This window comes from Siniperca chuatsi, linkage group LG4 (genome assembly GCF_020085105.1).
Source record: "Siniperca chuatsi isolate FFG_IHB_CAS linkage group LG4, ASM2008510v1, whole genome shotgun sequence".
Taxonomy (NCBI): domain Eukaryota; kingdom Metazoa; phylum Chordata; class Actinopteri; order Centrarchiformes; family Sinipercidae; genus Siniperca; species Siniperca chuatsi.
In genome coordinates this window covers 26,253,249-26,275,543 of record NC_058045.1, presented here as the reverse complement: position 1 = coordinate 26,275,543, position 22,295 = coordinate 26,253,249, and the positions used below count along the sequence as shown (strand labels likewise).

General features: G+C 40.5%; 1 protein-coding gene across 1 annotated transcript in view; it reads right to left on the bottom strand.

Moving 5' to 3' along the window:
• The window catches only part of sntb2 (syntrophin, beta 2), a 34,082-nt gene extending 11,787 nt beyond the window's left edge, over positions 1 to 22,295 (bottom strand). Inside the window, exons 1-3 of the mRNA XM_044194343.1 lie at positions 21,296 to 22,295; positions 2,762 to 2,981; positions 1,260 to 1,470 (exon numbers count right to left, since the gene is read on the bottom strand). Of these exons, the coding sequence (XP_044050278.1) occupies positions 1,260 to 1,470; positions 2,762 to 2,981; positions 21,296 to 22,019 (1,155 nt within the window). The 5' untranslated portion in view covers positions 22,020 to 22,295. The remainder of the gene's footprint in view (positions 1 to 1,259; positions 1,471 to 2,761; positions 2,982 to 21,295) is intronic.

The following is a 22,295-nucleotide window of genomic DNA, read 5'->3' as shown; positions in this document are numbered from 1 at the left end:
CTAAACTAGATTGTTTCACTAAAGAAGACTCACCACTCTATTGGTCTTGTTGAACTGCAAATTAAACACTCCCCTTGCAACAGTGGTGTTTCTAACAAACAATCTTTGATCAAGTGCAGACACTGGCTTGGAGAGAGCACATTAACCAGAAACTTACTTGTGGAATTAGTATTAATCAGCAATAGCTACAGATATAATCTGCTCCTGCCTGGCGACATTTGTCACTTTAAAGAAAAAGTTCCATGTTTTGGTAAATATGCTTATTCACTTTCTTGTCTGTATGTTAAATATAAAGCTGGAGCCAGACAACCAGTGAAGACTCCACAAAGTCACTGGGTCGGCCAAGAAAAAGTTTCAGCAAATAACCTCCCGATAAAACCACATTGCCTACGGATTAAACAAACGAGATACAACATGTTAATTTGTAAGCTTTAGAGGTGCTGGTAGGTGGATTTTTTAACCTTTGCACAGAGCCAGACAAGCTGTTTCCCCATGTCTCAAGTCTTTATGTTAAGCTAGCTCTAGCTTCACATTCAGCATACAAACATGAGAGTGCTGTTCATTTTGTATTTCTCAAAATGTCAAACTGTTCCTTTAACTGAACACGATGGTCAGTGCCAGCTAAAAATGAGAAGCCTGCTACCTAAAGGTTTTGTTAGTTTCTCATTGCTGGTAAAAAAAAAATAATGAAGAGAGATAAAAGATTTGCTAAGAGATTTGTTAGCCTTGGAGTTTAGCAAATCCAGGTATTTTGGATCTCGTTGCAGGTTGGCAAAATACCCGGATTTGCTCAGTTTTGGATGTACCATTGAACAGCTTTCCAACTAACAAGATACAGTACAATAGGCAGTTTTGCAGCTGTTGGAAGGCATGTTTCTTTACTTTTAACAGAGCTAGTTTAGCAGTTTTCCCCTGCTTCCACTGTTTGTGCTAAGCTAGGCTAAGCATGTGCTAGACCTACTGTACTGGATGCTCAGAGATGAAATGTATATATATACTGGAATCTTCAAAGATAATTAGTGTCATTGCTTTTCTGTTTTTGTTCTTTGAACAAATTGTTTTACCGTCTATTTATGTAGTTATTTGCTGTATTATTATTAATATGTTTTAAGATTCTCAATTTGTTTTATTCTTGTCTTTATCCTGTTCTGTGATGCTGTACAGAATCTAATAGTTAAAGATTAGCAATAAGCCCTAAACAACTGAAAGGATTATCACCTGTATAAGATAGCACGCAGCTGTTAAAACTACACAAATACCTGTTCAGCCAACCAGCCGATGTGTTTGAGATGGGGGTGTGTGGAGGCCGAGGACGAGGCCCCCAGGTAAGCACTGATGTGAGCCAGGGTCTGTGGCAGCAGGGCAGCAATGTTGGTGTGGATGGCAGTGAACCAGGAGTTGGCGGTGGGGCCGTCTTTACAGCGCAGCACAACTGTGTGCTGGCCGTCTGGGGAATGGAGCTCCAACAGTCTGAATGGGACAAAGTAATGTAAACACCTCATGGTAAAGATAGTAAAGAACTAATCAAGATCACAAAAGGTGACTATTAAAGTCAGAATTTCTAAGCTTTGGGGTTGCCAAATAAACAGGTTGTGGGTTGTCTAAGGAGATTACATTGAACAATTATATATTTAAAAGCATGTTTCAAGTATAAGAATAAACTGTATTTTAAATTGAAATATATCTGAAAATAAATAACATTTGTAAGACTGATGATTTTTTGAGGGGATATATTTCAATTGAAAATACATTTTATTCTTTGAAATATACATACTCCCTATGTCCTTGACCAATGAAAGAAAATTATGGCATATTCAAATTTACATGACAATTTGACAAGTTTAGTGATTATTTTGGGGCCTAAAAACAGGATAATTATGCCAGATATTATTTTCAGAAGTTACTTAGAAATGCCATCATTTGGCATCTGAGTGGTGCTGTACATGTTCTGACAGTTTGATTTTTTGTGGATTTTCTGTCCAAAAAAAGCTATAGTAAAATTCATGAATGAATTGTGTCACTGCTATTGTTTCATGCTTGTACCATGCTTTGTGTATAATGTCGCCACGGAGACAGTGAGCACCGTTAGCCTAGCCCATATTCTTTCACCCTATATCTGTTATATCTGTGCCATGAAAAGTCATGCATTAGCAACTAGCAAGTTGTGCTGAATCCAGGAGTATGTGTATGACAGTACTCAGTTCTCACACTGAGAAGAAGGTGTACAATTTTTAATGCGAATTGCATACATTTTCAAAGTAACCTGAGACAACTCAGGTTGAAGCTCCAAAGTCAAATAGTCTGTGTTCAAGCTGCAGATGTGCCAATCAAGGATATGACAGACACATGCACAAAATAATGGCTACTGCTACTGGGTAATTACTAGGCAATTGAATATGACCCACCTGTTGTAGCAATGTTTGCAATGGTGATTTAATTCAAAGTCAATGTTCTTTATCACAATGTGCTTATGTTATTTTGTCACTCATGTATCTCACTGGCTATTTTTCATATTTATTCCTTGATCTTTTTTTGGATGACCGTCTATTTAATATCCACACACACAACGAGCATTTTTGTCATGATCATTATCTCTCTTACAGAATAAACATTCCAATCTATTGAACAGAATTTAAATACAGGAAAAAACCGCACTCACACACCCAGCGGTAAAACACACACCCGGCCACACCTAAACTCCCACATACTCAACTATTTCTCTCTATGATCCACACAAACATCGACGAGTCTCATACTGTACCTGTTCTCCAGATCTGGCATGGTAAGGTTCCTGCTGATGAAGCACATCTTCAGGCTTATGACCTTTCTGTCTTTTGAAGAGGAGGCGCTGCTGTGTTTGGGCGACCCAGAGTCCTCGCTGCCGCTGTAACTGGGCGACTGTGGGCGGATGCTGTCCCACGGCAGGTCGGCCACCAGGGATGGCTTCTTGAAGAGCGGAGAAACCTCGCGAATGTATTTCACTGTGAAGGAACACAGAAGAGGATATATACCGATGTACAACCAATACTAGGCCAATACAAGGTGGTATGATTTAGTACCACTCAGGTTGGCTGATATAGTTATACTATTATAGTGTCCATGGTTTAAGTTCTATTTTAGAGGCTCTTTACCTTACATAAAATAGAATCTCAGGGGTATTTAATACCTAGTATTAAAGTAGTGAAAGTAAAGACACTTCACATTGCAGATGCTACATTTGATGTTGGTAGCTTCATTTTGAAAGCAGCAATAAATTATTTTTTGCCACTTGGGGGGGAGCAGAACAAGTTGAAAATAAAACATTAACATATTATCACCTTATAAACCTGATCATCACCTGAGAAAAATATCTGGCTCTTTAGCTGATAAAATGCTCCACTACATTCACCTGCTAGCTGCTAACTTTGTCTGCTGTTTGGTGCTGGCCAGGTAACAAACAGTGGCTTTATCTTTACAGTGTGTGCTCAAGCCCTAGTAGCCCATCTGTTCATCTTTTTCTGCTTTTTTGCTGAAAACAGTTGGGGTCCATAAACCAAAACAATGGTTTACGGAACCGCTGGACCATTGTTTTGGCCCGTAAACCAAAACAATGAGCTGAAAGACACTAAAACTGTAATGTCGGGTGATAATTCTCTGTGGGTTTGATACTGCAAGTGACTCCTTTCACATTACACAAGTCATTTGATCTATTGTTAATATAAAAATATATAATATTATAATAATATAATATGCCAAACATTCTCTGGTCCCAGATTATCAAATGTGGAGATTTGTTGCTTTTCTATGTTTTAGCCTATATCTTATAAATTGAATATCTTTGGGTTTTGGACTGTTCCTTGAACAAAACAATCAATTTGAAGATGTCACCTAAAACTAAATAGTCATTAGTTGCAGCTCTAAATTGGAACCAGCTAAATGTTCAACCCAATAAATTTGAATTTTGTAAATCTGCAAAAGAGTGACAGTAGAGCAGGTTCAAGTACAACGATTCTACTCTTAACAAGCCAAAATCGATTAAAAATATGTGAGATCCACAGGTACTCCTTCTTATCATAATAGAATAAACACGTCAGTTGGCTGTAGTTTGTTAGGGTAAAGCAAACCGTAGCATGAGCCAAAGCAAGACAGCTGCTGAATATCTACAGATCTTGAGCAAATAGTATGTTGATAGTTTGACCATCTGTGGGATTCCACCAAATAACACCAAGTCTACGGCCAACCATAAACCAGGCCATAAGGAAACACTCTGGGATGTTTTCTGAAAGAAGTCAGCATTTAATCTGCTTTTAAATACACTTAGGGGCCCAGTTAGGGTTAGACTTTTTAAACATGGTTGGAGAAAGCTGTGGTTTGAATCTCAAAACAATCAGTTTGTAAATTCATGTGGGATGGAAAACAGATTTTGTCCTGTGTTTGTCCAGCCTAAAGTTTAATCATACCTAATTATTCATGCAGAAAGTTATTCAAATGGAAAGGACACTGATCATAATCTGGCCAAGAACTATCTTCCAGCATGTCTTAAAAGGACATAGTGGTCCCCTGTGTGAAATTATCTTAGAAAAACAAGAGTTGACTTGGGTACAGCTGTGAGCTTGGCAGGTCGGCTGTTTGTAAAGAATGGCTTTTGCTCCGATGTGATGGATTTACTTTCCAAATTTGGTCCCGTGGCCTCTTAAACCTCCCGCCCCCACCGGCACACAGTCAAGTGCCCTTGCTTGCTCTTGCACTCTTTTATCCTCCCTTGTACATGCCCATTTTACCTCCTCAGTGTTTCCTCGAATGCATGCTCTCTCTATTTGTGTGCACAATAAATGTGATTGTGAATATGAGAAATGAAAGAGACAAAAAATGAGTGTCTGAGTGTGGGTGTGTGTGCTGGACCATTCAGTCGGTCTGCTCTGTATGAAACCTGAGACAAGACTCTCAAGAGGTGAGGTCATTCTTGAATGTAGACTGAGATATTAGGTTTGTGAAGGTATGTGTGTGTGTGTGTGTGTGTGTGTGTGTGTGTATGTGTGTACATGAGAGCTAGAGAAATATCAGATTAGGTCTACAGCAATGTGCTTGTGTATAACTCTAAACTGAGCTCATGCAGAGAGAGCTGCACAGTGCATGAGTCCCTGCATGCTTGTGTATACATTACGCTATGTATGACTCAAGAGTGAAGGGCGGGGCTGATAGTAATGCTGAGGCAATGAGTCAAGAAATGGAGCCTCATTTCTCCGGCCCTCCTAACCACACCGCCCATACCAACAAGGTCTGGGATCATTTCTGCAAACGTAAGTGGTTTGGAGTAAGTAAGTGAGTGTGAGAGCATTCCTGAATGCCCATGTTTATGTCTGAGGGTCATATGGAAGACGATGTCTCTACTGCAAAGCCCTACTTTCAGTCTAATAATCAGAATTGATGCAAAGATGTTCAGCTGAGATATTTTCCGAATGCAGATCCAGGGCTCTCTGCGGTTGTCCATGTTTATATCTTCTAATACTAGACGAACAGCTCACTGAGCATCACTGTACTGTGGTTATTAGCATTCAAGTCATCTCTTAGCAATTCTATAGTTACAGTTATAGTTACTAGTAGTTATAATACTGCTAATAACAAAGCTAATAAAAATACTATTACTACTTTCATGACTATGACCAGACTATATTTAAAAAGCTGGGCTGTATACAGGAAATGAAGAAATAATCAATGATAGCAAATGTTGAAGATGGAATTGCCCAAAAAGTTGGCACATAAAATAAGGGAGGGCAAACATCTTTCTGCACCACAGAGCAATGATTTAATTCCCCACTTCAACACTGCTACACAATTACATATATAATGTTGGCCTTAAAGGACAGAGTGGCGTCGGGTAATATGCTGAGATTTTTGGTAGGCCAGTTCGGCAGGCAGTATGGTCCTTTAAGTATTGACTACTTTACTAATTTTCCAGGGAAACAATGCCTGACTCTTGTTGAGACCGAGTTTGAAACAGTGGGCACAAATCAAACAGGAGATGTCAGGAAGACACTCAGGCATGCCTGAACCTGAGTGTAAAAGCAGAAAGACATTAAGTTCAGTATCTTTGACATAGCAGGGAAAAAGGCCGGGAAAAAAGCCGTAGAAAGTGATGATACAGCAAGAATCTAGGGTACCGAGAAAAAAGTAAAGGACCCAGAGTGAAGCCTTGAGGGACCCCAGTGCAGTAAAATGAATTCTCCACGTAGCCTGATGAAGGCAAAAATGGCAAAGGTGGGTAGGACTATATATGAAATCAAATGTGGGGTTGTGGCTCTACAAGTTCCTGTGTAAAAGTGAAAAAATAAGCTCAAAACTAAACATTTAAATATGTTTGTTCTTGCCTTTATATTTCTTACTTTTGTGACTGGCAAATCAGCTCAATCATGTTACCCTAAAATCTGTGCAAGAGGCAAGAGCCACAGACTATACAATATCAAAAACTCTCACACTCTGCTTTTGGAAATTTTGCATTATACCATTAAGACAAAACACATGCATGCTGTATCACCTACACTCTCTGCAGCTTTCTTTTTAATGTCAATCCTAAATGATCTTTGGTTACTTCAGCCAGACTGATTTGAGAAAAATACAGTAGGACTTAATGCTGTTTGTGCATATGTCTTATTGGTTTACGGAACAAGCCTTTTAATAATCGGGACAGGAAAAGAGGATATGAGAACAATTCATTTTCCAGCACTGGCAGGGAGTTTCACAATGATGGTTGTTCTCTGTAAAGGGGAAAGTTAATCATAATCAGAATCAGCTTTATTGCCAGTTAGATTTACACATACAAGGAATATGCTTTAGTATTTTGGTGCAAATATGAGAGTCAGTGTCCGTGGGGGTCTTGGGCCTTGTTGATGTGGCCAGCTGCAGACGGAAAGAAAGTGTTTTTGTGGCGTGAGGTTTTGGTCCTGATGGAGGGGAGTGTCTGAAAACAGTTTGTGTCCAGGGTGAGAGGGGTCAGCCACAGTCTTTCCTGCTCGGCTGAGGGTCCTGGAGGCGTACAGGTCCTGGATGGAAGGTAGATTGCAGCCAATCACCTTCTCTGAGGAGCGAATGATATGCCTTGCCCTTGGCAGTGGCAGCGGTGTACCAGATGGAATGATGGAGGAGGGGAGGATGGACTCAATGATGGCGGTGTAGAAGTGCATCATCATAGTCTTGGTTGAATTTCTTCAGCTGCCGCATGAAGTACATCCTCTGCTGGGCTTTCTTGGTGAGGGAGCTGATGTTCAGCTCCCACTTGAGGTCCTGAGTGATGATGGTGCCCAGGAAGCAGAAGGACTCCACAGTTATGGACAGGGGAGTCACACAGGGTGATGGAGGCGGGTGGCGCTGAAATCTGAAATTCACAACCATCTCCACTGTCTTTAGAGCGTTGAGCTCCAGGTTGTTTTGGCTGCACCAGGTCACCAGGGGGCCAATCTTCCACCTGTAGGCAGACTCATCCCTATCAGAGATCAGCCCAATGAGGGTGGTGTCATCCGCAAACTTCAGGGGCTTGACAGACTGGTGACTGGAGGTGCAGCTGTTGGTGTACAGGGAGAAGAGCAGAGAGGAAAGAACACAGCCTTGGGGGGAACTGGTGCTGTCGGTGCTGTTTCCCCAGTTCTGGATCTGTGATCCACCTCCAGGTGGAGTCACTCAGCTGGGAGAGCTTGTCCTGAAGCAGAGTAGGGATTTGGGGTTGATGGTGGAGGTTTTGAAGCAGCACATGGCATGTCTCCAGTGAGGTGTTAAAGATGTCCGTGAACACCGGAGACAGCTGATCAGTGCAGTGTTTCAGGCTGGATGGAGAGACAGAGTCTGCTTTGTGGGGGTTCTGCCTCTTAAAGCACTGATTTATCAGCAGGTTCTAATCATTATAAGTAAGCATTGACAAACTTCATGTGACGGGCCTGCACAAATATTTAAGTTTTTAGAATTCCTAAATATTAATCTTGTCACTGGATTTGAAGAATCTATTGGTTTGCTACCTATGACCTCCAGCTGATGATGCCCCTCCAATATCAACAACAGTTACTAAAGCTGGTAGTAACAATTTGACACCATATTTAAGGTGATGCTAATCATATTTGCTTACAAACTCATTCAAAATTTGTTAGGAATGGGAAAGGAGTAGGAGTGATTATGCAATGGCAATGTTAACTGACTGTTAATTGAATAATTTTTTAAAAACCTATAAACTGTTACTTTATAATGTGTGTAGCCCTGTAAAAATCAAAAGGCTATTCTACTAGCACTACTAGAACTATTTTGGGCTGAGGACAGGTCACTTGACTGCTTTTCTTGTGTCTGATTTGTTGATGACAAGCAAACAAGCCTGCTCCTTGATAGATGTTGGCTGGTTTTCAAAGGATTTTTTTTATATAAAAGACAGAATGCTGTCATACTGGTATCACTAAACTTGAGACAGTTAACAGAGACCTGTTTCTTTTGTTCTATGATTTTTTTATTGTGTATAATTAGATTTTTGTCATATCTTTCATATTATGTTGTCAGATAACTTCACAGCCATAATTTCTTGAATCCTGGTTGTAAAAAACCTCTGCTGCAGTGAAGCTTATGAATGAACTGTTGTGTAATTTGTTGGCAGTGTGGACCACTGTACATCTGCTTCTATTGTTTTGTTTTTGTTCGGTCTAAATGAAAGTACTGGGTGCAGTTGCAGTCTTTGATGTAGCCGAAGAAATCAAATCCATCATCATGGGATGTAGCCTCTTTTAACAGCTGAGATGCTACAAACACTACAGCCAGCGTTATCTATTGTGCTGTTTCTGCCTTCTACATTTTTACCTCATTGTTACTATTGTCAACAACATGGCTGCAATATGGTGACTCGTGCGTCATACTGTATGAAGTCCGTTGGTTTACATATGAACCACTTTATATCTGAAGACAATACAAAACAATAGTGCTGTATATCGTTTTAAAATCTGGGATACTGGTGCTGCTATGATACCTGAGTTTTGGTACTGCACCAAAATATAGGGCTTAATGATTCAAGGAAAATATGTAATTGCATTGTACTGGCTGAAGGGAATGTCAGTAGTTTTGCAGGTATTTGTTCACAAATGACAAATTAAAATTCTGACTTGATGGCACTAGATGAAAAGTCAGAGGATCACCAAAGTGATTACAATTCATCCTGAGGGGAACATGAATATCTGGACTAAATTTCATGGCATTCCAGACATTTCACTAAAAGCCAAAAATGTCACTCTCATGGTGGAAAAGCTAGGGGATCACCACAGGCAGATTTATCCTCTGGACACCATGAATGTGTGTACAACATTTCACAGTAATCCATCCAATAGTTATTTCAGTCTGGACCAACCAGACTATCATTAAAATCAGGACTATCATTAAAACTATCATTAAAATCAAGACTGATCAAACAATAAGAAGGATTATGAATGTGACCAGACATTCAATGCCAGCTTTTGGTTTTCGACAGTTTTTGATGCAACAAACACGTTTTGGCTAGTACCAAAATAAGTATTGAGGTTTGAAACCCAGTATTAATTTGATCAGTTCGAATTATTGTTTTTGCAGGATGTGTAAAATGTCTAAATTGTGAAAACTGAGTTTTAGTGCACAACAAGGTTCCTTTTAGTCAAAAAGCAACATAGATGAAAGCTGGCCATATAAGCTGTCTTGAATCACGTAAACTGTGACGTGCACACCTGCTAACTGTCGTGACTCTAGCTGGCTCTGACTATCTCTTGTATCGGTCACATCTACAAGAGGGACAGACTGAAAAAAGACTGCACACTGATCTTCACTCTCGGTTTGTTTGTTGATGAGGTATTTTGATTATGAGAGTTAAAACGCTGGGAGTTGACTGAACAGTGCGTCGATTCTACTTCGTGCAGTCTGTCTCTACCTGCTGGGAAGATAACGCTAGCTAAACAACTGTCTGCAGATATCAGGCTTATATCAACAAACACAAACAGAGCAAGTTGAATTAGTGTGCAGACTTTTCGGCTCTTTCTGTGCTGAAACTGATTAGTAAACTGGATGTCTGTCTCTACTTTGATACTGACAGCTCATAGCTATGTGGGAAAATCTGTGCAAAACTCATACTGTTCCCCATCATCAGACATGTCTTTGTCACCCCTGTTCTCAAAACCGGAGCAACAGATCACAGATTTTTAGGGTTTTATCATGGCCAGGAGGCTACACAGTAGCATAGGGCAATATACTAACAAATTCAACATCTCTTTAAAGAGTAACTACACACCTACCTGTGTATCTGTGTTGTAGCTGAGCTAATGTTAGTGGCTCAGAGAGGCTGAGAGGCTCTCCGGTGTGTGTGTGTGTCCGTGGGGGAGTGTCGGTACGTGTTTATCATGTTAATGTTACATTTAGACTTGGTGGCAGCTGATACAAAATATAGCCTACCTCGGAGTCACGATTAGATGACGTGATTCGAAATTATTTATTTATTTTTCCGCCAAACCCAAAAATGATCCGCATTTGCCGCTTGCCGGGTGTTTTGGACCCTGTATGGGAGTATATGAAATACCAGCAGATCTTCATAGGATGTTTACAGTGGCATTAGGCCTTTTTCTTGCTTTCCACGTTACAGATTTTCCTTCCAGAACTAATAACTCTTCCTCTTTAGTCTTTCTCAGATAAAATGCTTTTTTCCCTTTCCATCATTACAGAGATTTAGTGCTTTCTGCCTGCATTGCATGTCTGTCTATCTATCTCTCCTTTGGTGCTCTTAAATTAACTCATAAGTTCTGTCAGGCCTGTCACTCAGCTCTACTTCTGCTACTAATTAGGCCTGTACACAGAGGACTACCAGCTCATTACATGTGTGCGTGCTCACACATTTTGCCTCTGTGTATGCATCTACATTAATGTGTGTAAGGGAGATTCCCCAGAGATGCCAACCAACATCCCATGAGGCCAGCTCATCTGCCTCCCTTCATACCTCGCTGCCTGCAGCAACAGAAGAGAAAGAGGAAAACATAGAAGAGGATGGACAGAAGAAAAAAAAACGTGTAGAAGAGGAGGAGTGCAAAAGGCAGAAGAGTCTGACTCGACACATATTTGATTGTGGCGTTAGTTGTGGCGCAAAGCTACCCGTAAAACTACCCGCCTTCAAACCGCCTTCTTCTCTTCTTTCTCACCACACACACACACACATAAGTAATCGTCTTATGGTATGGCCAAAATAACGAAATAATAGCTTACAGAGCAGCAAGTCAGGCAGTCAGACCCCAGCCTCTGTATTTTTCCCCAAAAACTGCCCCAGAAATTCCCCTGTGGTTTGGCCTGCAACTCTCTCCTCACTCGCTTCGCTCTCTCATTTCTCTCTTACTCTCCTCCCTCCTTCTCTATCTACAGTCCCCCGTCTCTCACCTCCCTTGCTGTCCCCCTCTCTCTCCCCTTCTTCATCCTTCTCTTTTCTCTATTCCCACACCTCTCAGAAAGTCCTACCTCTCTACCTCTGTCTTTTCCTTCTTTATCTTGTCCGCTCCCTCTTTCTTTCTCCCTCTCTTCCTCCCCCTCCCTCAAAGTCTGTTTCTGCCAGAAACCTAATGAGAACAATGTGTTAGAATGCAGCCCCAATAGAGAGAGCATGTGTCCCTGTGTGTGTGTGTGTGTGTGTGTGTGTGTAGTTGGGTAGATGTCCTCATGGGGTCCCTCCTTTAGTACACACATGTGCAGATACATTCACAATAGCATTTATGAACATTTCTATGGCAGGTCACTTTGTCATATATTACAGTTTTTACAAATCACTATTTACATTGCAGTTCTTATTTAACAGGGATTTTACTGTTCACTTCTCTGTTTTAAACTATTTAATACTCGTACTTACTTTATAGTTAGTAATAGAGCTGAAACAATTAGTCGATTAATCGATCAACAGAAAATTACTCTGCAACTATTTTGATAATTGATGAATCGTTTTTAAGCAAACATTACAAACATTCTCTGGGTCCAGCTTCTCAAATGTGAGTATTTGCTGGTTTTCTTAGTCTTCTATGATATCTTTGTGTTTCGGACTGTTGGTTGGACAACACAAAGACAACATTTTAGGGACCAAACAATTAATAGATGAATTGAGAAAATAATCAACAGATTAATCAATCGAAAAATTACAATTTTCAAATTTACTCCTCAGTTTTGGACTTGTTACTAGTAAAGACAGAAAGGTTGACTTGTGTGTCAACAATCTACAAGATCAATGCTGGAGCCAGTCAAGGCATATTTTAAGCGATCAGCATCGATGTCAGAATGTTTAAATGATCAGCATCGATCCATTTTTGACCTGATTATTGTAACCCACAGGCCTTTCTCCCAGCAGACATGTTGACTTGTCATAGTAGGAAAAAGCACAGGTGTTACGAATAACATTAACAATGGCTCTGTTCTATTCTATTCTCTGTAACTTTCTGAAAGCGACAATCTGACATTCACACCCACCTCAGTATGAATGCTATGAATGCCCTCCAGGAGAGACTGTCTGAAAATGTGCACATTTATAAAAAATGCGTGCCGATATCACGACTCCCCCCTCACTACGATGGCTGGCTTTTCACGCTGCTTTTAATTTCCGACGTGGTTGGACAGCACGTCATAAGAACGAGCATACCCTGGCCCTGAAACTGAAGCAGCTAATGGAATTCAGTCATCATTAAATTTATTATTTACCCTGTGTTACATTTACACCCTGTGTATGACAGCTGTCCCAATGCATCCTATTCAAACCAGAACTGGGAATCGTTTGAACAATTTTCATATTGGTGCCAATATGATACACTGCTGATACCAAAACAATACTATTTTGCTGCCTTAGTTTTGAGAATATAAACATGTTTTAAAGGCCCTGCAAACCCCCAAAGGTGTTTTCAATTATTTTGGCTTATTAGGCAGCTGCTCAGGTTGAAGGTGGGTGGAGCTATGTTGGGAATTATGTGAGGTCATTGACTCAGTCGGCATATATAAATGATGAAAGTATAATTTGTTCCGCCCTAACAGGTGCACTAAAGCTAACCGGAGAGTGAATCATCTGTCGACACCCATAGAGTACTGAGAAGAGCTCTACTCAGCCAAAAGGCCTTCACCTTTTTGTCATTTATCTAATTTTGCCAAACTACTTAATGTATCAGTGTTAAATAAATAGCTTTGTCTAACTAAAATACAGATTCAATTTAGAAAAGTTTCCTGATATATATCAGGAAGTATTAAAGGATGAAATAAAAAGTAAACAAGAATCTGACCAAGCCTTTGATGCCAGCTTTCAATGTTACAACACTACAGTATGTTCAACACATTACTGAGGTTTGAAACCCAAGACTAATCTAATTTAAACACTGGGACCCTAATGCATATGATATTCCCACTGACAGTAAGAGTTAGTGAGCAGTCACTTTGCCTCTGTTTCATCATCATTTCTCAGGTCGAATGCACCTCTAAAGTGCTGCTGTTGTTTGAAAATTGCATTTGAAATTCAGTATTTCATTCATGTTAGCGATGAGGGGAGGCTGTCAGAATCCTGTCAAATTCTCCTTGTCACAACCCAACCACACTGACACGTCTCTCTCCTCAGATATTATACAAAATGTTACAGGACACTGTGGTTTGGGCAATACCACAACACGTCCTGTAGAGGTGTAGCTTTCCCGTTTCTACAGTGGTAGCTATCTCATATCTCTGGCTGCATTAGGCTGTGTTGTACGTCAGTGAGCAGGACTGCTTTATGGTAATATTGGATTTACAGGATTTTTGCATCAATGCGAAGTCACTTGATTTGTCGGGTATCTACTACACTGGATTAGCCCAAAACAGACATTCCATTAGGTTATTCTACCAAAAATGTTTTTTCAATTTATTTTCCATAAAAATGTACTATATCGGGGACATACAAGTGACCTAGTGGTTAATATGTGTACCATATAATTGTAACATACCTGGTTTGGTTCAGGCATGTCAAAAAATCTACTATATTAAAATATACTGTATACCACTATTGCAATATAAAATGACGCATACTGTAACAGAAGATTTTATCCACATTGCCCACATATACAGAACGATTCAGCTATCAAACAAATCATATCTAAACTTGTCTTTAAATTTTAATGTAGGCCTACTTTAGACTAAATATAAACTTCAGATTGGGATTCTGTATTGCAAAATCCTCAATGTCAGTTGATTCAGATAAGAATCAGGACGACAACCTTGATCTGGATCTCTCAAAATTAATCACTGGTGACTGTTTTAAATGACAAAATGACCTGCCATATACTGTGCAAATATAAATGCCTACATACACTCCAGACTGCATGGCAGTATAATCACACACCATTATGGACAAACTCTCTCTCACACACACAGATCATAACAAGAAAAAGTATTCCCTTGATCCCTCAAACATGGAGTCACACCTGCCCCCTCTTCTTTGTTGTCCTCTAACCTGGATCAGAGAAAAAACCTTTGGGAAATCATGCTGTTGAGGTGTAAACACAGTGTGTTTATCCGCAGCGCCACACTAACATTTATGAAAACACATAAGTCAGTTTTGTAAAAGTCAGTGTATTCAGCGTATAGCCTGCAAGTGTATTTGAATATGTGTGCCAACTTTTTACAAAGGATAAAGCAGATTATGGACAAAAATAATCACATTCATCATTGTCTACTGTAGTGACTGTCAAAGATTACAAATGTCTACCCGTCATGTTGGCAGTGAGGGCACAAACGGAGGTCCCGGCAGGGAGGAAAAGCTGGATGCTTTCTGCTGTGGTGGAGCTGTGGTGTAAATTAGGGCTGAACTAACAGTGGTTTTGATTATTGATTAATGTGTTGATTATTTTATTGATTTAGTACGTTTAGTCCATGAAATCAATGAAAATTTCGTCTAATCACTAAGGAAAATACATTTATAATAATATTGTTATATCATACATTACAGAGGAGGGTGTTGTCACTAATATCCCTACCAGATTCAACTGTTACAATGAGTTTCTTGTCTTGTTTGTTGAGTGGCCAAACACTTTCTCATCTAGATCATATGAAAAACATCACAAAAAAATGGTCTTATGATAAGCTTATGCATTTTTTCGATTTTAGTCAAGCTACTGTACTGTACAGTGTTATCAGCTCTTCTAGAAGCACTTGGGTCCTACATTATATAACTAATTGTTTCAAATAGTTGGAGCGTTTAGGTTCAACAATGCAAAGGGGCAACATCCCAAGTCAAATCTGTTCTGAGGGAGACCAAACGTTAGCAAATGAATGCCTCCACCGCGCCACTTTCCAGTTTGCTCATACTGGACTTTGGCGTGGCTTGAAAACGACAAGACAGCCGGTCAAAGCAGCTCACAGAGCATGACCAATAACCACCAACTAAACAATTTTCTGTTTAGCTTTAAGCAGAATTAATCCGTTTTTTTGTATACTTGGGAGTATAACTCCAGAGCAAGCTGACAATTACACACTTGTTTGACTTTTTATCACCTTTTAAAGTTGTCGCTAATGTGTTGGGCAAACAATATACATAAAGCAGATACAGTGCATCATTAGAATTCATTTGGAGTTGTGTTTCTGGCAACAAAAATAACAAAAAAAAAACAAAAACAAAAGTCCAATAGTCACTCTCCTTTTAGCTCTGGTTTGGCCTCCACCTGAGAAAAATATGTGGCTCTTACCAACTAGATGTTCAACTTTTCTCACCTGCTAGCTGTTGGTTGCTAACTCTGTCTGTCAACAGTTTGGTGCAGGGGAAAAAAGTTTATAAGAGATTTTTCCTGCTGCATCTGCAATGGTTGATGTGACTGAACCAAAACAGTAAAGTAGCGGGCCATGAAACCACATTAATGAGCTGAAAGACACTAAAATGCTACGTAAAGATGAGGGGAACTGCAGAGTTGATGATAATTCTCTTTGGGTTCGTCACTAAGAGTGACTCCTTTCAAATTACACATAGTCATTTGAGCCATTGTTTATATGAAAAATATGATTAGCGCAGCTTTAAAGGGTCAGTTAATCCAAAATACAAATGAACATATTATCCAGTGGTATCCAGCCATGCAGACATTTTTCAGTTTCATGTTTAGATAGAGATTTTTCAATATCCGCTTCTCCAATCAACCCCAATACGACTAAGGTAAAAGGAATTTCATTTGTGCTCCTCAAAGCAATGCAAAATGCTATCTGAAGTCATCAGAATCTTTTATTTACAGAAACAATGATCTGGTTTCTCAGGATAATTCCCTGACCTCACCGTTTTCACTTAAACTACTTTTTACTGAAGAAATGGTCCCTTCATTTTCCCATAGTACCATGCAATCTGAGAGACAGATATCTGAAAACCTCGGAATGTAAAATAAAAACTAACTACATGACTAGATTCCACTAGGGCTTGGTAGAAAAATACTGTATGTCTTTATGTAAATTGGGTGAACTGACCCTTTAAGTAAGACCTGTATTTTAAGCAAATAGTTGTTTGAAATCATTTAAATCTTGCAAATTTCAATGACATTTCCTAAACAAAGAACTTTCATGGGGGCAATTTTGTTTCCATCTTTAGACAGCATTAAAATGGCCAACTTTAGCTGACTTCAAGGAGCAAAAACAACTTTCCTGACATGGATCTCTCTTTTATCTATATGTACTGTATGTATTTGGTACTTATATTTAAAAATCTAATTGTTTTACACGTTATTCAAATTTCAGTTTCTGTCACATTCCAGAAGGTCATTTAAAACTCTCTTGACAGCTGGATACCAGAGACATATCTGCAGATGGATATCAAAGGCAGTCGAGTTCATACTGAGAAAGAGCTGACAAACTGGCGTGGCCTATTTCAGGCTGTGCAGACTCATGCTCCGTGGCAGATCTCGCCCCATGAGGACAGCGAACGACACAGTGAACGGACGGTTGGCTAGTTTTGGCCTCAGAACAAAAGAAAAGTACTGTTCCTCGTCAGGGCTGTCCCCGTTTCATCAATAGCCTCTGTGTCTGGTATGTGCTGTTTTTATCCTTCCAATTATTCACACAAAGGGCTCATCCTGCGTCTCCTTCCACCGATCAGCAGGCTAACCCAATAAGACACAAGGGGCTGCTGCAGCAAGCTTCAACTAATCATTTGGACATATGGGATATTATGTCTCAGTCAGCTGACATGGGGAGGGGGATTAACCAGCGGCGTATCATGCCTGGAATATGTATGTCATGTGTTAATGGCGCGAAAATCGTTTAAGAAGAACTCATTCATTCCTATGGCCTTGGAGAGTCAAACGACCCTCATCAAGCAACAAACCTTAACTCTGACAGGATGACCGCCAACATGCCTACAATCCAAGAAAAGTTAATCCATGGCAAAAAAACCCCCAAAACATCCATCGTCATAACACGTGATTTTCTTTGATTAAGAATCAGTAAAGTAAGACCATTTCATTTGTTCCCAGTATCAGGTAGAATCAGTGTCAGTATCCTAAAAGCAAAACAGAATGAGGCACTGGAATCAAGAAAATGACACTTCACATTCTATAAAACATTTGAAACATATCACAACTCATTCCCAGATTTTTTCACTTGGTTTGAGAAAATAAGATTTAACTTGGTCTCGGTAATAGACTAAATATCTGGATAATATGGAGATTTCTGCAGACTAAAACAAGATCCCACTTGTTTTGTTTAGATGTTTTACTTCTTTGTTACCAAGGATGAAAAAAAGCACATACACTGCAAAAAAAACACAAACAAACAAAACATTGTGTGAGCTTAAGAAGTTAGCCAGTAACAAACAAAAAATCTGCCAATGGGGTAACAAAAATACTTGATTAAAAATATTGATAACGCAGCTTTAAAAAGATATTAGTGCAACCCACTTTTCTAACTTGTTAGTATGGACAGGATATGTTGAAACAAGTTTAATTATCCAGTGCAAATGGTGCTTGACAAGATTATCTACAGTATCTTGGATGAAAACAAATACGATTGAATCATCCTAAATAAGATAATGACTTTCTACAATTGACCTTTGTGCCGTGTAGCTTTAATAGTAATTGAGAAAACAGGACACGACTGACACCAGTAAGTTGATTTGCAGCGTAAAAAAAAGACACTGATCTCAGGCCACAGGCAGATGTTTCATTTAAACGCGTATGCTGGATATTTATAGCCGTGTATACAATATTTGGGCCAAAATTAGACTGATTAGACTATTGAGAAAACACGCTGCTAATTGTTAAATGAAAAAGACTCTACCCTCCATTGCATCCATCACATTCTCAGATGTGTTTCTCTACTCTCTCTTCCCTCATGCAGCACCAGCAATAAAAATCAGTGAAAAGTGTGTTGCAAGTGTGCAAGCAGCACGAATCATCCAAGCCGGAGCCTCCGGTGTTGACCTTTGCCCTAAATACGCACATGCAAGCGGAGGTCAGGAATGTGGGGCACCAAAGCTAATTGTGAGAATATCTGGGGGTTTATGTATTGTTTACACGGCACAGCGGTCTGGAAAGTCAGGCCTCGTTCTGTCTGACTGCTGTTTCTTTCTCATCGCGGTGGGAGCCAAGCAGAGAAAGGGGGTGGGGGACTGGGAGGAAGAGCTGGTCCACAAACACAGCTCACTGCCTGTCAAACTGACAAACAGTGACAGACAGCTGACACATTCTTCCAAACAGAGGCTCATGTGTGGACTGAGGCTGTGGCAGGAGGCGGCACATCCTCCTGTCTATGCCCGAGGGCTGCTGGAAATGTTTTTTATACCGATGTCAGTTGCAATAGGACAAATTCCACCAGCTGTTTTGAAATGATACTTATTTCCCTGTTTGACGAAAGCACTACTACTGTGTTACATTTTGCATGTCATTTCCCTGTCTAGAGATCTCCATCAACCAGCTGAAATAACAGTAACTGACTGTAACAACACAACATTTTGGATCATTTCTGATTAGGGAAAAACTGATGTTGATACCATTTTTATACAGCGTCTCAGGTTATTATTTAATCAGCACAGTGGATGGCTTCAAGAGTCTAGGACAATTTACCTTGGTTTATTTTGGGAGGTACAAAACAGGCCTAATTTTGACTTGAGTGTAAATGTGTCACACATTGATTAGTTCCTACAATTCGTGCTCGTCAGTATTCATCCGGCGTTCATTCCAAACCATTAAACACTGCATTTAGCTGTTCCTGGCCTGAAGTTTCCGAACCCCAGGGGCTCTGTGGCCTCTCTCCCTCCAATTCACTCTTTTTCCACTTTTCTAAAGATTTAACAATTCTACATTAGCACTGTTTAGGTTCTGAACTCATCTCCATGTAGCTCTGTTCAGTCCCATAATGAGCCAGTATGTATCTCCTAACTAACAGATTTCTCTACATACAGCATGCTACCTCCATCTACAGTATGTCTCACTATGTATGTATTAAGGTTCTTCCATCTGAAGTTTAGTAGGCTTTTAGGCTTGTTGATATGTGGATAGTTTTGTGGAATTCATGTCTGCACACTTAACTTTCAGAAGACATGGTACGACCTTCTGTGGAGCTGCTAATATGAATACTATGCACGTGTGATGCACTGGTAGGCACTCTTGTAGACAAAACCTTTAAGAATAATGTACCTCCCATATCAAATGAAAGCAGTTATTGTTTTTTAAGTATATAAATGCAGTTAATTGAACTGCATTGATCAATTTTTGGCCACTAGTGGGGCAGAAATACATCAAAACTAGATACACAGCCACCATGCTGTTACCAGATTATAAAGTTATGGCTAACGGGTTAGCAAATATTTGTTTAATTTCACATGCTGCAGACAAAGAGCAACATTCATTGGAAGTTGTGTTTCTGGCGACATGACAAATGTAAATCCAATATTCACTCTCTTTTTAGCTCTATTTTGGTCTCTACCAACTCCTGAGAAAAAAATCTGGCTCTACTACTTAATGAGATATTTTTTGCTAGAAACAGCTGCCTGCAGGGGTTGATGAGAGCTCAGAGACTGAACCATACAGTAAATGCCTAAATTATTGCTTAATGCAGTTTAAAACACCATCAATTTCAGGTTATTGAACGGTTTATCGAAAAAAGGCCACAATATTTTCATTCGATGCTATTTTTTTAGTTGTATTAGACAAGAAACTAAGACAAACAAGACAGAAAAAAATCAGAAAGAAGATTTAAAAGAAATTTCATTCCAGTCTTCCCCATATCAGCAGTAAAAATTGTACAGGACTTACATACAGATATTATCTCTTATCATCTTCTAAATGCAGTGAGTACACATTACTTCTATATGGACTTAACCTATCTTTTCAAATACAATAATCGACAGATTACAAGTATTATATGGTGGGTTTTTTCATATCGTTTACATTGATCAGTATGTTGTTTTGGACATGTTTATAGAGTTGTACTACACTTCTGCTTATACTTTCTCATGAGATATACTGGAATTGTTTATATTCTTTTTTGTGTAGGTACAACATGTTGATTTCCCCACAGATCATTTACATGTTTTCGTCTTTCTCTGTCGGGGGACACAGGGACAAATCTCATCTGCTTATGTTTACTTTGATTTCTTATCTTTAGCAACTTACAAACAGTCAAATATACAGAGTACAATGTATCTAACTCTGACTGTGACCACAACTGTGGTTACTTTGCTGTTTACACTAATCAAAGGCTTTATATTGTTGACATTATTTAAGCCCCGCTCCTCCTACTCCTCCTGTTCATAGATCAACTGTGAGCCTGTTTGTGTATGGCAGTATGTCTGCTGTTCTGTATCATAGCTCGTTATAGAAATGCTTAATTGTGTGGTGAAAGTTAAAACCAACAGAACATGTGTGGAATATCTAGAAAGTTCACCAAGCTTTAGTGATGGCAGTGCGCACCCTACTCTTATTTAAAATATGGGCCAACTGTGTGGTGTGTGCTGATGAATGAATGGTCATGTTAGTTTAACAGGAACATCACTTCACTTAGAATACATACTTTTAAAATACTTTCCACCCATACTTCTGGGGACACAGCAACTGGTGACTTTTGTTTTGGTTGGGGGGGGGGTATTTGCATGCTCCATTTTTTCAGATTGCTTTAAATATTTAATGTTTTAGTTTCTGTCTGATAATATACTAAAGTTCAGTTTAGACTCACAAGGATGTATGTGTATGTGTATAAAAAGTACCAACCCGACTGACGCCCATGCCAATAACTAGAAATATGAAAAAGGACTAATGTACAGAGGTGTGTAGCCAGACCACAGGAGTCTAATCTCGGCCTTTGCAAGTCCCCGCTCTCGCGTTGGCCAACTTACCCTCCAGCGTCACTTCTTTCCCTGCCTTCTTAAGCGCCTGGACCGCCAGGTCGTGTGTTGCCTCCCGGAGGTCGTTCCCGTTCACCGACAGGATCGCGTCACCCACTCGGAGAGCCCGGCTCTGGTCGGCGGCGAGCCCCGGGAAGATCTTGGAGATGAGGATGGGCATCCGGTTCTCGCGCCCCCCCTTGATACTGATCCCCAGCCCGCCAGACTCCTGTTTGACAACTCGGACTTTCCGCACAGCTTCCGAGGAGCCGTCCAGACTGACGGGAAAGTCGCCTTGTCTCGACCCGAAGCTGGACCCGGGACTGCCGTAGCTGGAGACGGGACTTCCAAAGTCAGAGTTTGTGCCGTTATTTGGGTACTTCCCGGGGCTATTTAGACCGTAGCTGCCTTCGTATTGTACCCGACTGGCACCCCCGCGCCCCGGGCTGCCGCTGCGCCCCCGACCCCCGTGGTTCTGGAGTTGGTCTTGACCCGAGGACGGACCGCGGCCAGGGTTCCCCGCACTCGTTCCCGGGTCGTTTCCGTTCGACATGCCATTTCGCAGGCCCGCCGAAGAGTTGTTGTAGTCCCAGTGACTTCCCCCCTGTCCGGTTACCTCCGCTTCGGCCGTTAAAGTCAGCGTTTCTCGGGTGAGTTCGGCGGCCACTCGGATCCAGCGGTCCCGGAGAAGAAGGTCCAGTTGACCGTTTTTATCCGCTCTGGTCCAAACTGCCATTCCTGGACGGTTAGCCTGCTCCGAGGCGGGCGGCTTTCACACTAAACTCATCACCAACTTTTTCCTCTTTTTCAGAGTGCGCACAAGCAGCGACTAGGCTACACTGGCCCGCATCGACACACCCACTCACACTGTGACTGCTGGCAGAGCGCGAGAAAAAACAGGACTCCCAAAAAAAAAAGAGGGAGAGGGTTTAGAAAAGAACAACTGGCTGTGATGGGCCAGCCTGAGAGGGCTTGTTGTTGAGTTCAGGCTCTAAAGCTGTCCCGCTCCCAC